This window comes from Protomyctophum bolini, assembly GCF_963924005.1.
Source record: "Protomyctophum bolini genome assembly, chromosome: 3".
Lineage (NCBI taxonomy): Eukaryota > Metazoa > Chordata > Actinopteri > Myctophiformes > Myctophidae > Protomyctophum > Protomyctophum bolini.
This window is the reverse complement of record NC_137864.1, coordinates 18,839,752-18,854,443: the sequence shown is the minus strand read 5'-3', so window position 1 is coordinate 18,854,443 and position 14,692 is coordinate 18,839,752. Positions and strand designations below refer to the sequence as shown.

At 41.1% G+C, this 14,692-nt stretch overlaps 2 protein-coding genes across 2 annotated transcripts; one reads left to right on the top strand and one right to left on the bottom strand.

Annotated features, from left to right (window-relative positions):
- Positions 1 to 6,907: 6,907 nt before the first annotated feature.
- Positions 6,908 to 12,461, bottom strand: chic2 (cysteine-rich hydrophobic domain 2). The gene is made up of 6 exons (XM_080759604.1): positions 12,068 to 12,461; positions 11,014 to 11,068; positions 10,681 to 10,836; positions 9,900 to 9,956; positions 9,730 to 9,789; positions 6,908 to 9,620 (listed from the first exon to the last, which is right to left on the bottom strand). The coding sequence occupies exons 1-6, from the start codon at positions 12,199 to 12,201 to the stop codon at positions 9,570 to 9,572; spliced, it is 513 nt and encodes a 170-aa protein (XP_080615730.1). The 5' UTR covers positions 12,202 to 12,461; the 3' UTR covers positions 6,908 to 9,569.
- Positions 12,462 to 13,366: 905 nt separating this feature from the next.
- rhbdd2 (rhomboid domain containing 2) lies at positions 13,367 to 14,669 on the top strand. The gene has a single exon (XM_080759510.1). It carries the CDS (start codon positions 13,429 to 13,431, stop codon positions 14,389 to 14,391), a length of 963 nt encoding a protein of 320 aa, XP_080615636.1. The 5' UTR covers positions 13,367 to 13,428; the 3' UTR covers positions 14,392 to 14,669.
- Positions 14,670 to 14,692: the final 23 nt, after the last annotated feature.

Here is a 14,692-nt window from a genome sequence, read left to right as displayed (position 1 = left end):
CCTGGGTATCGAGGCTAGGGTACCATCCAATATAAGGCAACATTTTCACATTTTCATTATGCTTTAAGTCGGGTTCTCAACGTTTTTGGCTGGGGACCCCCGAAAATGCTTTGGCCATGTCTTGCAACACCCGCCACGCCCGCCTCTCCACCACCAATACAAATTGGCCACTACAATAACCTTAATAATAGAGAAAATGCATCGTAAATATATACTGAAACCAGATATAATCATTAAGGAAAGTATGTATGCACTGTACTATGTAAACTAAATTTCCATTTTCCAGCCATTCAGTTGCAAAAATAACTTTTTTTCTTAAACTAGTTTCGGGACCCCCCGAGGGGTCGCGACCCTCAGGTTGAGAACCCCTGCTTTAAGTAGCATGTGACGGGTCAAACTAGGGGTTTTTCATGATTCTGAATACATTGTGTTTTTCGTGAAACTAATGCTTGCAATGGATTCAGAATCATGAAAACCCCCTAATATGACCCGTCCCATGCTACTTAAAGCATAATGAAATTTTGAAAATGTTTCCTTATATTGGATGTTAATGGTACCCCAGCTTATGCTAATTAGCCCTACATATGCAAGTTAGCATCCAGCAGTTTCTAAATGCTGGGGAGGGGACCCATACTCAACATTTCTAACATAAAACTTTAGGTATACTCAACATGTCTGGGTTCACAATTGGTCTCTAAGGCTGGCAAGACTATTTGTGGGGTTATAGTATTCTTTTGAGGGGCGCTCCTATGCCCAGCTTTGTATGTTTGTGTGTACCCCATAGTGATGATTTGATTGGATGAGCATGTAATGAGGATAAAAATCACACCTGTGTGAAGTGATGGGTGCTCTAACTGCTCTTATCATCATACGTCATCTCATTCCAGCCAATCACAATTTGCGTTCTCACTTTTGTCTTCAATGTTTGTGTTTACACACTTGTCTTCAATGTGTTTACACATGTTTGTGTTTACACAAATCCTAAAAGCTGGACATAGGAGCGCCCCTCAAAAAAGTGAGGATGCCCCTCACTTCAAGTGATTTTATTTCTATTCAATTCATTCTATTCAATACTATAAACTATTTTACGCTACTGGCCACTGGGTATAATTATGGCATTATTGGAATCACACATTTAGATATGAAAAGTGGTTACAAAGATTTCTGTTGCTGATTATACTGTTTTTCTGCTAAACCTAACCAGCAGGTGGAGGTGTAGAGTCCAGCTTTGCCTGACTACCTGTCATTGTACAATACATTTCAAGTATCCTAGATATAATTGTCAATTTTGCCAAACATCTCACACAGTCCTATCCTCCTGGTGGAGACCTGTGCCCAGAAGGGCACTTTTCTAGTTTAGCTGTGATTTCAAAGTGGTTTACATTTCTCTCATTGGCAAATTAGTCCGGGAGCCGTGGGGGTGAACGTGGTTTCGTCAGATAAAGTTTTTTTCTCAACTGATTCTTGTAGCTTCGGGTCACCAGTAACCACTCAAGAATTCAAAAGGGTGCCCAGTGATATCCCTTGGGCATTTTTAGTTATTATAATGAATTGCATTTTTATAGATTTATGATTAATGCATTATTAATTCATGCATATTAACCCATTCATGCCCCAACCCCCCAAAATCCCATAAAATATATCTTTTGAGATCTAAATGCATCAAATTAGCTTTCTAGAGTGTTTATCCATGAATGTGGATATGTACAATATATTTGATTTCAGAATACGGCATTTTTAGATTTGTCATAGACCCTGTCATGCTTAACAGCAAAAGCCCATAAAATACAATAATCAATGCAAATGCAAGAAATTTGCATTCCAAAATATGCTTATTTGGAAGTGGTCATGTCCACCACAACTCCTTTCCTATGAATTAACTCGCGTATTACTTTATTATATATATATATTTTTTTTATCTTTCTTGGACTTTGTACTTCTACAACAAACGTGCTGCCTCTTTTCAAATATGCATGTTCATATTTATACCTTGCTTATTCAATGATGCTATTTATACATGTGCATGTTGGTACCTCATGTTTGAACATTATTGTGCTATGATGACTGTGATGAGTATGTTGTTTTTCCATATGAACTTTGCTATATATGGGTTGAATCAGTAGGGAGAGCTTTTGTTCTGTATGGATGTACTGTTGTATTGTTTGTGTACTGTATGCATTGTATGTACTGTTCATCTGTGTTGAGGACCCCCTAAAATGAGATGATGCAGATTCTAAATGCTATACCTTTATTTCAATAAAGGTATATCAATTTGCATTCCATCCTCTGTGAACATGGCAGTTACTTGGTGCCAGCTCATAGGCGAGGGCATCCTCCACATGAACAGCACAGTCCCTAGACTAGGAGTATGATGACCGTTGAATACCGGTAGATAGAATTTATGTCATACACTTAGGAGTGTATGTGACTTGAACCTCTTGGCACTTGTATGAACTTTCTAGATTTGTTTTTGTCCCCGAACAGTTGGTAAGTACATGCAGATAAAACTGTGCTCTCTGGAAAACCTCTTAAACCTCTATTGTTGACATAAAGATTAGGTAAGTCTTAACTATTCATATTTTCATGGTGTGCTTACTTTTTCACAGCGATGTACTTACTTTCACTGATTTAATTTGATAAATGTATGATCTTGTCTTGTGTGACACTAACTTAGTTATGGAAATGCAATAGGAGTCTGCTGAACTTTTCCAATTCCAAGATTAAGAAACCATATTACTATAAGTGAAAGATCTCGCCAAGGAATGCCAAATGTGAGGGAAATCAGTGTTGATGTTGCTTTGGCGCATCTGCAATCTTTGAATACCATAGTGAATATTTGCTCTCAGCAATATCAATTATCCAGTCGACAAAAGGTCTAACGGCTACAAAACACCATATAGCTTATCAAAGGGTTCCTATACGAGAGGATTAGGATTCCACATATTGCTGAACAAAGTCTAGTTTTCCTTCTCCAGAGCCGGCCCCCCATGTGTTGTTTGTTTTGTTGCATCACCATTGCAAGCTATAAAGGAATATTTTCTGCAGAGGCCATAATATCAGTGAAGTGAAATGCCAAAGGCAATAGGCTGGATCTTGCAGTTGTAACAGAGCGGGAAAAACAGTGAGCGTGAAGGCAAAAGAGAAGGTTTACTGTGATTAACTTAGTGCCATACACAGACAAGAGACAGCAACCCTACACAAGCAACCAGGGAGCCATTATGTATTTTGCTATTGTTGCATTACTGTGTCTTTTCCAAGTGGGACGTTCCGCTCCTCTGACCAGCTCGAGCTGCGAGGATCTATTAAAACCAATAGAAATAAGCAGTACAGAGGTAAGTGAATACTATCGTGTGAAGAATCTAGCAAAACCAATAGAAATGAGCAGTAAAGAGGTCAGTGAAAACTATATGTGTGAAGCCAGTACTCAAACTACTGTATTACATTTGTTGTATATTCCCTCATCCAGATGTTGGGGAAATGGTTATACATTGGGTCCAGCTCAGATCTTCCAGGAAGCCGTTCCATAGGTCACCTGCTGACAAGTGCCTGGATTGACGTTACTCCAACCACGCAGGAGAACACCATAAATCTCATGCAGACCCAGAGAGTGTAAGTCTGTAAAGATACCAGTGATACTTTACATGTTGTATTTATATAAAAGTATCAATACTGCAATGTAGATATACTCTGCAGGCGTTGACAATAAAACCTTTGGGCAGGTGGAGTTTGCTTTCAGGTTTCCCCGACTGGGCAAGTGCTCGTTTGAGAGGGGACACAATCGAGATATCTGTCTAAACACCTGGGTGGCCAGAGCACTCTTGTCTTCTGGTCTGTGGAATGTAAAATAAGAGCACTGTTTACCTATAATGTATTTTTTTCACTTAAAAAAACAAGTGTGAACCCATAGTCATATTCATAGCTATGTAGGTATTTGGCATAAAGATTGAGGTATGATGTTTCTTATCGCACAGCCCCATGCAGAAAGTAAAATAAATAAGTGTTGACCTTATGACCCTATCATTTTATAAAGGACGATTTACTTTTTGACCTTCTTTGGGCTAGTAGCCTAGAACTAGCCTCGAAAACCCATGACCTGTACTTGCACAATACCTTAGTGTCAACCCCTGGACTCCCGTATTCCAAATGTACCTGAGTAAAATTACAAAAGTATCGGCATCCAGATATACTTAAAGTACCATGAGTAAAAATAATCATCATGCCGAATGTCCCATTTGACAAGTTCTAAATGTATTTTGAGAATCTACAAGCTCACAATGTGTCGAAGTTTACTTTCCACCATCAACAGCTGATCAACATTGTAGAACAGCTATTTTAACAATTTTGCAATAGGGTGGGGGTGGGGTCCTTGGCATGCAAAGGTTTGTGATAGGTCCAGGGGTCATTGCCATGCTGGCTTGTGGGGGACATTTTTGTCAACATTCCATTTTTGCCACGGACATACAAAAGGAGTGGACAATAATATTACCAGAAACGCATAAAGAGATAGCCCTGAATGACCACAATAGGTATGTACCGGTAAATCTGAGTGTTGAAATGGAACCATATGGACCCTTACGGGTCCATATGGTTCCATTTGAACACACAATTAGTTAAGGGGCTCTCTTTAAATATAACATTTGAGAACCACTAGTACTAGTTGGACTCCTAATGTGCCAGTGTCATAATAAATAAGTGTCATACATATTCTGAAGAAAACCTGGAGATTGACATTCAGTAAGTGGGTGTTATGATCAAAATAAGAACATCATAATGGTGTGTAAAACAGAAAATCTAAACTTTGCTACGGACAAGACCAAGTCTTTGCCACGGACACTTTTGTCTGTGTATGGACATGTTGGTGACCCCTGGATAGGTCCCATATTTACTTTCACATACATGTGATATTTATTTTACCGTTGTTCCTCCCATCACAGATATGGAGATTGTTCCAGCTACAATTACAGTGTGACTTTTGAAAACAGCACTCTGTTGATTGGTAAGTAGAGAAAAAAATAGTTTTTTGTTCAAGTTTATTGGTCATTTAAAATAAACACACCTTATACAATGTATTCGTTTTTTTTGTTGACCAAAAGGGAGTGTTGGCAGAAGCCTCAGCTTATAATGCCAGCCCTTTTAATATTCAAAATAGCTATAAAAGTATGAAAATACAACAAAAAAACAAAACAAGCATAACAAAACAAAACATACAGACAAAAAAGCGGAAGTTTTTGTCTTACATATTCGCTACATATAGGCTACAGCAGTGGTCAGCCTTTTTCATATGAAGGCCGATTATTTATTTGTCATTTGAGCCACGGAACTCCATTTGATGACATTTAGCCTCTCAGACCCAAACCTTAGAATATTTTTCATCGTTGGATATCCTCTAATCTCTTGTGTAGACTTCTTGTAAATTAACAGTAATGTAGATGTTTAACAAAAATGTAACTGATGAGAGCATAAAATGATTATGTATTGGATTTTGTGCGTCTGTGTGTTTCCCAGAGGAACCATTTTACCTGAAGGAGGTGTACTTGAGGAGTGACTGTCCTGACTGTCTGGCCATCCATGAAGAGGTCATCTCTGGGAAAGACACCTTCACCAGTGTTATGCTATTTAGTAAGAACAAATCTTTCTTACCTTTATTTTACATAATGATGAAATTGAAGCTAAAATTCAACTTTTAACTTGGCTTATGCATTTTGTTGTCCAGGTAAGAGGAAGAGTGTCTCCCCTGCTGTTGTAGAGATGTTTCAGAAACAGGTGGATTGCTTCAAGATGCCACCCCCAATTATGATTGACACAAACTATGGTACTGTACAACTTTAATCTAATATTTGTCTTGTTGTTGTTGTAGAATGAATATCATTCATGCACAACAATGATGCCTAATTTATGCACCTTTGTACGCCAGTGTCATGCGCCGGGTTGTTGTGACTGTGAGCCTGTAGCTATTTTCACCTTCATACGATGATGTATAAATTAGGCTTAAGCTTATTTAGATGTTTGTTATGTTGCTAAATCTCTCCTTTCCTTGTTCACAGAAATCTGTCCAGAGCCCACTTCACCCATGCAAGGTCTAGATGGCCTTAATTCCTTACTTGAGGCCAAGATGGCGCATCAAATCGTCAGACTGCTGGATAGACTTTTTGACATGTTTGTGAACTGAAACTGACCGTCCATCAGCTTGTGTCTCGATTGTGATAGATCTCTTCCTCTTTCCACCTTCTGGCATCCAGTCCATTGCCACAGTTCAGTTCTATATACTGTACAGAGTATATTACTGTTACTATTAATTTAGTAGAATGAATCGTGCCATTTTGAGTATCCAACATCTATAACGATGAATGGATCGGTATACCGTTTCCACATATTTACAACATGGAAATGTTTAAGGGCCAAACTGGGACTCATGCAGCATGAGTTAGTATGAGAGTGTGTGCGTCTCTCTCAACAGATCCTTTATCTTAATAGTGCATTCTCAACATATGTACCCACCACCCCTTTATTAAGGTTTTTTTTCACTGACAGCCGATTCACAATCCCACTTGGTAACAACACCCAATTGCCAAACGGATAGTGAATGCTCCTATCCTTAATTGCAAGCTTATATCCAAAATGATTGCCCCAACTCTGCATAATGTAAGAGACAACCTGAAATACCTGAAAAAGAACACCACACCTTGGTGGGAATCAAGAAAAGACTAGTAGGAAGGCCCTGGAGGAACTCAACCCAAGACATCTAAACTGTAGTGTAGACTGTAGACTGTAGCAGCATACAAGTGTGACAAATCTCTCCGACTCTGTAACAAGAACCAACCGTTGAAAATGCAGTTGCTTTACACCAGGGGTACAATACCACAAATTTACCACTTTATAATCAAATGGCAAGTAAATTAGAAATCACTTGTTTATGGGTAGTTTATTACTGTACACCTGCTCATGGGTCAACATACATATATTACATCTCTCTCACACACAGACATTCAAAATACTCTACAGGTTATATAAAAAGGACTGACTCATTCATTGGGCAGGGTCCAGTCATGGACTGAGATCTACTGTGGACAGTTGCATCCATGTCCACAGAACTGTACGTGCACGCTCCCACACACAAACAACTCAGACACATATGGCCTTATGCCCGTTGTATACTTTGTCGTACGGGTCCCTTTAGATGGGCTATTTTCAGCGTGACACATCGCACGACAAAGTACACGTCATTATTAGTGATCAGACCTCTAGAAACAGGGAAAAGGAGGCCACCCAGCGGAGATCAGGGCAATAGGCTTAATTTAGATTTCATCACCCGATGAAAATAACAGATCTTTTCAAGCTAACAATTTGACGCATGTGTCTACACTTTCGTGCAGTTTAAATTAGGCTTTACAGTTTGCCATGTAGATTAAAGTGAAGTCTGAGCTTCGTGATAAATACATTTTCCAAGCTACAGAAGAAGACTGGAACCATTGTGTACTCTTAAAGACGATGGTTCTTTTTGTTTGGACAATTTATAACGGGTTACTTACATATGCCATAATTCAATAGATTCAGCCAATGCTACATCTTTATTCTGTTTAATCCCCTGAGTGTGACCAATAGAATCACCAGAGACCTGTCATGAACCTAGTGGCTCATTGCTCAAATTCACTAATGTGAATTTTCACCCTGGCCAGGACCATGACCAATCCCTACCAAAAACAAAAAGGTGTCGACTTAAAAACCAAAAATCTACATGGCCATCTTTTCCTGTTCCCTTTCATGCTCATGAACTCTTAAGGCATGTACAAAGCAAAATCCAGACTGTTATTTTAACAGTGTTTTTACACTCAAATTTAAATGAACACTGAAAGTGTCCCTTTCGGTGGTGCATTGTGCACTTTCACATGCTTTCACTCCTAAGGCATATCTGATATTAGCTGATGAAAACAAGGAGTGAACAGTGATCAAGTTAGTCACCACAAAGATATGAAGGTGAGTGTTTGGGCACATCTTAGTACTTTCTCAACATTAGACATCCATGTTTAACCACTTATACCCCGCTTAGTTGACCGGATTCCCAAGGGCTTTATACTCTCGTACTTTACACTAAACATCTTCACAGAAATAGCCAATCAACAAGTTTGTAGATCTGATATATTTGCCAAATGTTAACCCCAGAAGAGCTGCTAGGGGTAAAGTGGTTAAAACACACACACACACAGTCACACACACACACACACACACGCACGGTCAGTAGACTAGAGGCCATGTGATGATTGAAGTAAACAAAATTATCAAATGTTTGTGTGCTTTTGTGTTAACACAGAACCACAGTGCATCAGAGCCCATTTAGAACAGCCATAGCATACCATATTCAAAAATAATCTAGGCCTCTCTCATAAATCCACATTATGACACGTGAGTGCGCACGTGCACACACACACACACACGATTAGAACAAAAGTATCAAGATCAGTTATGGCAAAGTAATAGTTTAAAGACAGAACCCTGCTTTATAGGGCTAATAATAGTTCTATATATTTGATTTGTCTATTTTTGCTATTCCTTTGTACTCTCTCTCACTCACACACACACCAAACAGGTAAACAAAACTAAAGATACAAAAAGTGAAGGAAACATTTTGCTCTGGATCACCAATGGGCTTGTCTCCCGCTTCAATGTTTCACTGCCAATTGCTAAGCAGCAAGAAAGTTCCAGTCCATCAAATTGGACACGGATAACGCTGAAATGACATTGTTCCAGGTACAGGTGTTATCAGAGGTCCGTATATCCTATGGAGAGCACAGTCTGCGTGAGTACAGTGTGATTGTCTCTGGGTTGTGATGCACATTCAAAATCGTGCAGATTTATGGGAGGGGTGGTGGGGGATTGTTAACAATTGATGCCAACAAAAGCGACATTGAGTATTGTTGTGGTCGTTTCTCTAAGCTGCTATAATAAGGCTATTCAATTTGCTACAACAGGTTGTTTCAGATGGAGGTTCCATATACGTTTCGGTTTGTTTTTGAGTTCCACAGGATAACCCAGAACACCAAACCGTTCCGATAGCACTGGGGTGTATTTTTTTGCAAGTGTAATTGTCTGCATGACGTATGTAGTATATGAACATGTTCAAAAAGATGTATCATATTCAGATTGTGCCTTTCACTTAGGTAAGGGAAGGTGGGGAGGCCAAAAGAATTCCAGTTGTAGCGAACAAAAACCAAGCGAGGAGTCCAAAAAATCTCCAGTTCCCAGTTTCATCATGCTGCTCAAGGCTGGATCTCCTTCGACAACCCACAGGCTGGTGTCCATCAACATGGCTTGAGGGTGTCGGAGCATTTGAGCTCCTCCAAGACATCAAGGTTAGAAGATCAATGCACTCCATAAAAGTATATACTGACTTTGTAAACATGTATATAGAATGTGAGGGTAGGGGAGTGGGCCAGGAAAAATGTAGAAAGGATGGTACCCTGTAAACATAAAATGGTGGTGTATTTCAAGGGTGGGTGGACAGTTTCCGAGGACCGCAACAGTCGCAGCGTTTCTGTGACAGAACCGGGCAGCATAGTCGAGCTGCAGCGCGACTAGTCTGGTCTGAAGATGGGGATCTTGGGTAGGAATTCTATTAGGATCACCTGTAGGTGAAAAGATTAGGTAGAGATTAATGTCAAGCTGATCACTGACCAAAGAAGACGGTGAACATGCTGGCCTGACTAGACACCCATCATGATTTCAGATACTCACGTATTCCATCATGTTGTTAGTTTCACACTTCCGTTTGCTCAGTCTCCAATGCAAACACAACTGAGAGAGAGAAAAAGAAAATAGCAGCATTCAGAAAAACAATTCCTCCTACATGTTTCATATGCAGATATGCACATGCACATTATGCATGTCTCGTACACAACATTCACCTTGTGGTAGAGTCTGCTGTTCTCCCACTCAAGAAGCTTCTCCATGGATCTCCGTGTCTACGTTGATCAAAGATAGTAAGAAGGGCATGAGATGGCATTCCCTTTACAAAACACCTGAATAATAGGTTTGGTTGCTTTTAGGGCAGTGTTAACCCTAGAACACTAAACATCATTTTTGTCACAGCATCACTAAACTAGAGTACAATTTATCCAATGCAATATATTCCATAAGAAATATTTCTCATCAAAATATATTGAAGTACAGCAATACATGGCACAGGAGCAGCGAATGTTCGAGCGCTAGTCCGACCGCTGTTCCTGTTGTTGGATACCTTTAATATTTCCTCATGACTTTTCACCAAAAAAGAAAATAGATGTCATGGGGGGGCTATCATAGGGGGGCAATATATGTGAAAAACAGGTGGGTATTATTTTTTTTAAATTTTCCTAAAAAAGAATAATGGAGCTGGCAACTTCTCCTTTGGTCCACCCTTTCCTGGGACATTTGAGAATGGTCCAGTGAGGGAAAGAGATGTGGGTGTATGGGATTAACTAAACAGCCTGTAGAAAAAAACAGGAATGTGGGCAGGGAAACAAACCTACCTTCTATGATGTCACCGAGCATCATGAAGGTACTGAAAGACCCAACCACCTCAGACATCAGCAACATACATCAACAACAGAAATATAATATAATATTCCGGGTGAAAATCACCCAGGTTTAGTGTTCTAGGGTTAACGGTACTGATACAGCAAGAAAGCGTGTGAGTTTGTGTCTAACCCTCTTGCTGAGGCAGATGACAGGCCACAGGCTGAAGCCCAACGTGCAGCAGCAGCAAAGGCAGCCACATAATAGCCAGCGCACATTCACTGGTAGTGTCTTCTTCAGGCAACCATTCACACGGTTGATGCTGGCCTTAAACTCCTCTGGGGCAACCTGAGAAAAGACAGAAATGGTCCCACCGACACTCCATTTATTTTCATACCACCTGATTATTGCCGTAGCTTCACGATATGATTTTACTGAAAGACGACAAATGATATAATTGAATTATTATCACTGCGCACTAACAAGGCTTTAAAGGTGGCAAGATGGCAATAGTAGGATACTGACCTTCCCTGTGAGTGCTGAAGGAAACTCGGATTCAAATTTGTTGCTGAGTCCAAACCTGTCAGTGTAAGGGTCAAAATGTTACAAATTAACTCTAAAATCCGAAAATCATGCAAGCCATTCTCTCGTTCTAATCTAAATGGTCTAAGAGCCACGTTGGGATGCCAACACACAGGAGATTTGTATAATGCTAGAGTGGATCATCAAACTTACTTTCACACTGGGAATCAGTCTTAATTATGCATTAATAATTAAGTCTAGAACAAAAGTATTAACTCACAATATTTGTCTTTATTCACTTTTCTACTGCATTTCCATTTGTACTGTAAAATATCTCACTGATAAAATCCAGTGGTTTTCAACCCTTTTCATATCAAGGGCGCAGGTTAAATTCTTCTTTGGGGAAAAGGCAGAACAGAAAAGGCAGAACAGCAGCACCTAATAAGAGTTGGCTTGACGTTTAAGTATGCAAAACGTGGACAAGAACTGAACGCCGATTATTTCACAAGCCAATACCCATCCCCATTATTAGCCAGATTATCTACTGTTCAGCGAAATGATGTTAACTCCAATGCAATGTGGCTGCTAGCTTCTCCATGGGGCTTCACGTTTAACTACCGTAGGTGGCTAGCCGAGTAGCCAGGAGCTAGAATATAAACTATACAACAAAGGAAGGATCCATCAGTGAGGTCACACCAGAGAGAGCCAGAATCGGGGGTATTGGGGGGTTGGGGCCTTTGAAATGGAAACGCGTCGGAACCGTTCTTCTCATCGTGTGATTATTATTAGAAACATTACTTTTTCCAGCTGAAGATACGCATGTTTTGTCGAGTCCATCTATGAAGAATAAAGATGTATGTAAATGTTCAGTTTAGCACACACTTCCGCTTGTGTGCGTCGTCGTCAAAGACCCATCCTTGGTATGTTTATGGTTGCGGCCACATAGCCTGAAGCTAGGTCACAACCAGTGTGTGTGTGTTCCCCTAAAACGTTAAAACATCGATGTCAACTTAATCAAAACACGGCGGATGGATCGTCGTTTTCCCATACTACTCACACAGTGACGTGGCCCGAGCCCCGGACCACCACCGGGTCGGGAGCGTACTTGAGGAGCTGCTCCTCCGCGGCCCTGTCCTCGTCCTCCTCCTCCTCCTCCTCCTCTTCGTAGATCTCGTCAAAGTCCTCCATCATCGCACGACTCGGCCTGGCGGTGCTGCTAGTCGCGCTGCCCGGAAGAAGACGAGGAGGCGCCGCCGGGAGAGACACGATGATGCCGACGGTAAAAAAAAAACAATAATATAACAATGATAATCGAACCTCTCGATGAGAACAGAAAACACAACACGGGGAGGGAAAGAAAGACGCCGACCAACCAACCCCCGTTCACATCGTTGTGTTCAGAAGAGACCACTGACTGACTCCACAGCAAAACATCAACATCCGCCGCAGTTCCCACGCCACGCCGGAAAAGGGGGGGGGGGTGGGGTCAAGGTGATGACGTCACGGATGTATTTGTGTGCGCTTTAATTAATATTTTAATTTCATAATTGTTAGTTGGAAGAAGTTAGTATTGCTTTTTAGTGCGAACTAAGTTCGTTCGCAAATCTCTAAAACCTTGCTGAACTTCACCCACTTCAATTTGGAATTGGAACAGTCTCCCATTATTATCCCGGCCATTTACAAAAATAAGTTTTAAAAAGTTTTTTATTTTTTTATCTGTCATTGTTATATGTATTGCTGTTGTTTAGTTTTTTGAATACAAAAAGTTGCACAGTTGCAGCGTCGTGAGGTTCGTACGAATGGCACAGACAGGCAGCAGTGTTGCCATGTCCGCTTATTATAAGCAACGTTTTGGGCTTGTCTCCTAATGTTTTAAACCAGTGTTTAATAATGTCAAGGCAAGGCAAATGAATATATATTTTTCGGACTCATGAATCATGAAAACCTGACATGTCACATGCATGCTACTTAAAAGTTTGACATTTTTGCCTGCCATAGTATTAGTATGTACTATGTTATTGGCACAAGACCCCTATACAAAAATTGCCCAATACTGACAGCCAGTCAGCAAGTGGATTCATGAATGTATTCAGGCCAATAAAAAAAAAGACTATATACAATATACCAAATTTCCCACTCCCCCTGTCCTGCAGCCTGTCGGCTGCAGAACTATATTGAGTTGTGCTTTCATGTGAAATGTAAATGTACCCTTTCTGCAAACTAATACTTAAATAAATCAATCGTTTTTATAGACCCGTTTCTTGTTTCTCTCGCAAAACCTGGCAACAGCACTGCTAGGTAGAACAATCTTCCGGCTTAGTTCCGGCTTGAGTTCCGGCTAGAGTTCCGGCTTAGTTCCTTTCTGGTAGCGATACTTCCTGAAGAAACAACACAGCGCAGTTTGAATTTTCATGAAACATGTTCTTGAAGGATCTGCTCAGAGACGCGACTCCTAAGTTCACCGTCGGGATTCTAACGGCGGTCTTCTTGTCGTGTACTTTGTCTGGTCTCAAGGCCACACTTCTAACCGACGCGGTCTTCAGCCTGGGTGCCGGTGCTTTTCGAGATGCTCAGGTGCACACCCTGTTCACTTACCCTTTCCACCACAGAACCGCTGCCCAGCTGCTGCTGTGCGTCGCTGTTTTCGTGGTCCTCTGTGGCAGTTTCGAAAAGAGCGTCGGCACCGTCCGCTTTCTGTTCCTGTTCCTGCTGCTGTCAACGGCCACAGGCTTGTGCTACGCTTTGATGGATCTAATACAGTCTGAGGGCAGCGGCACAAACTGCGTCGAAGGATTGGTCCCCATCACCCTGGCTCTCGTGGCTGTAACCACAATGCACACACGCATGGCTAAAAGTTTCCTCTGTGGAGTCAGTTTTCCCACCATTGCTCTCCCGTGGGTGTTCCTCATCTTGACAACCATCTTCATCCCACACGCCGTGCTCCCTTGCAACGTCGTTGCAATTGTGATCGGATGGATGTACGGCAAGGGATGGTTCAGCTTTGTGGACATGTCTGAGGCCAAGGCTTGTGCGCTGGAGAAGAAGCTGCCTTTCAGGTTGCTGAGGAACATTAGTGGCTCTCTGTACATCCCTGCTTCCACAGAAGAGCGAAGGAAAACGAAGACCCTCCTTCCAGTCATCAATCCAACCCCTGGCTCATACCCAGTCCAAGCCTATGCGCCAATGTCCAGCATCCAAGCTACTGAGACCACTTCCAAGACATATGAAGGATGGCCACAGTTGGCCAATGACATGTATAGTCCAGCTGCTTCTCCTCTCAGTCCTCACGGACACAGTCTGGAGCATGGCCATGGACACAGCTGCAGCCACAGCCACAGCCATAGTCATGGTCACAGTCACACTAGTCATCACCAGATATAGATGTATTTTTTTGCTCAACAGCAGGGAGGCATGAGGACGAGGTTATTCAACAGACAATGTATGCAGGTCATTCTTTGCATTTGTTTTCTGCACAAACCTCTCTAGAGACACTGTAACTTTGCTTACTCTACTTTTGGCAAATAGGCTGGCTAGTTATCTTTGCTTACATCGATGTAAGAAGAAATGCAAATATGCCTCTTAAAATTTGTCTTTTATATATATATATAACTTAAGGTATATTTTTATGTTTCTACAAAAAAACAAGTTTTATATAACTGGTTCTAACTGTTGTTGAAAATGA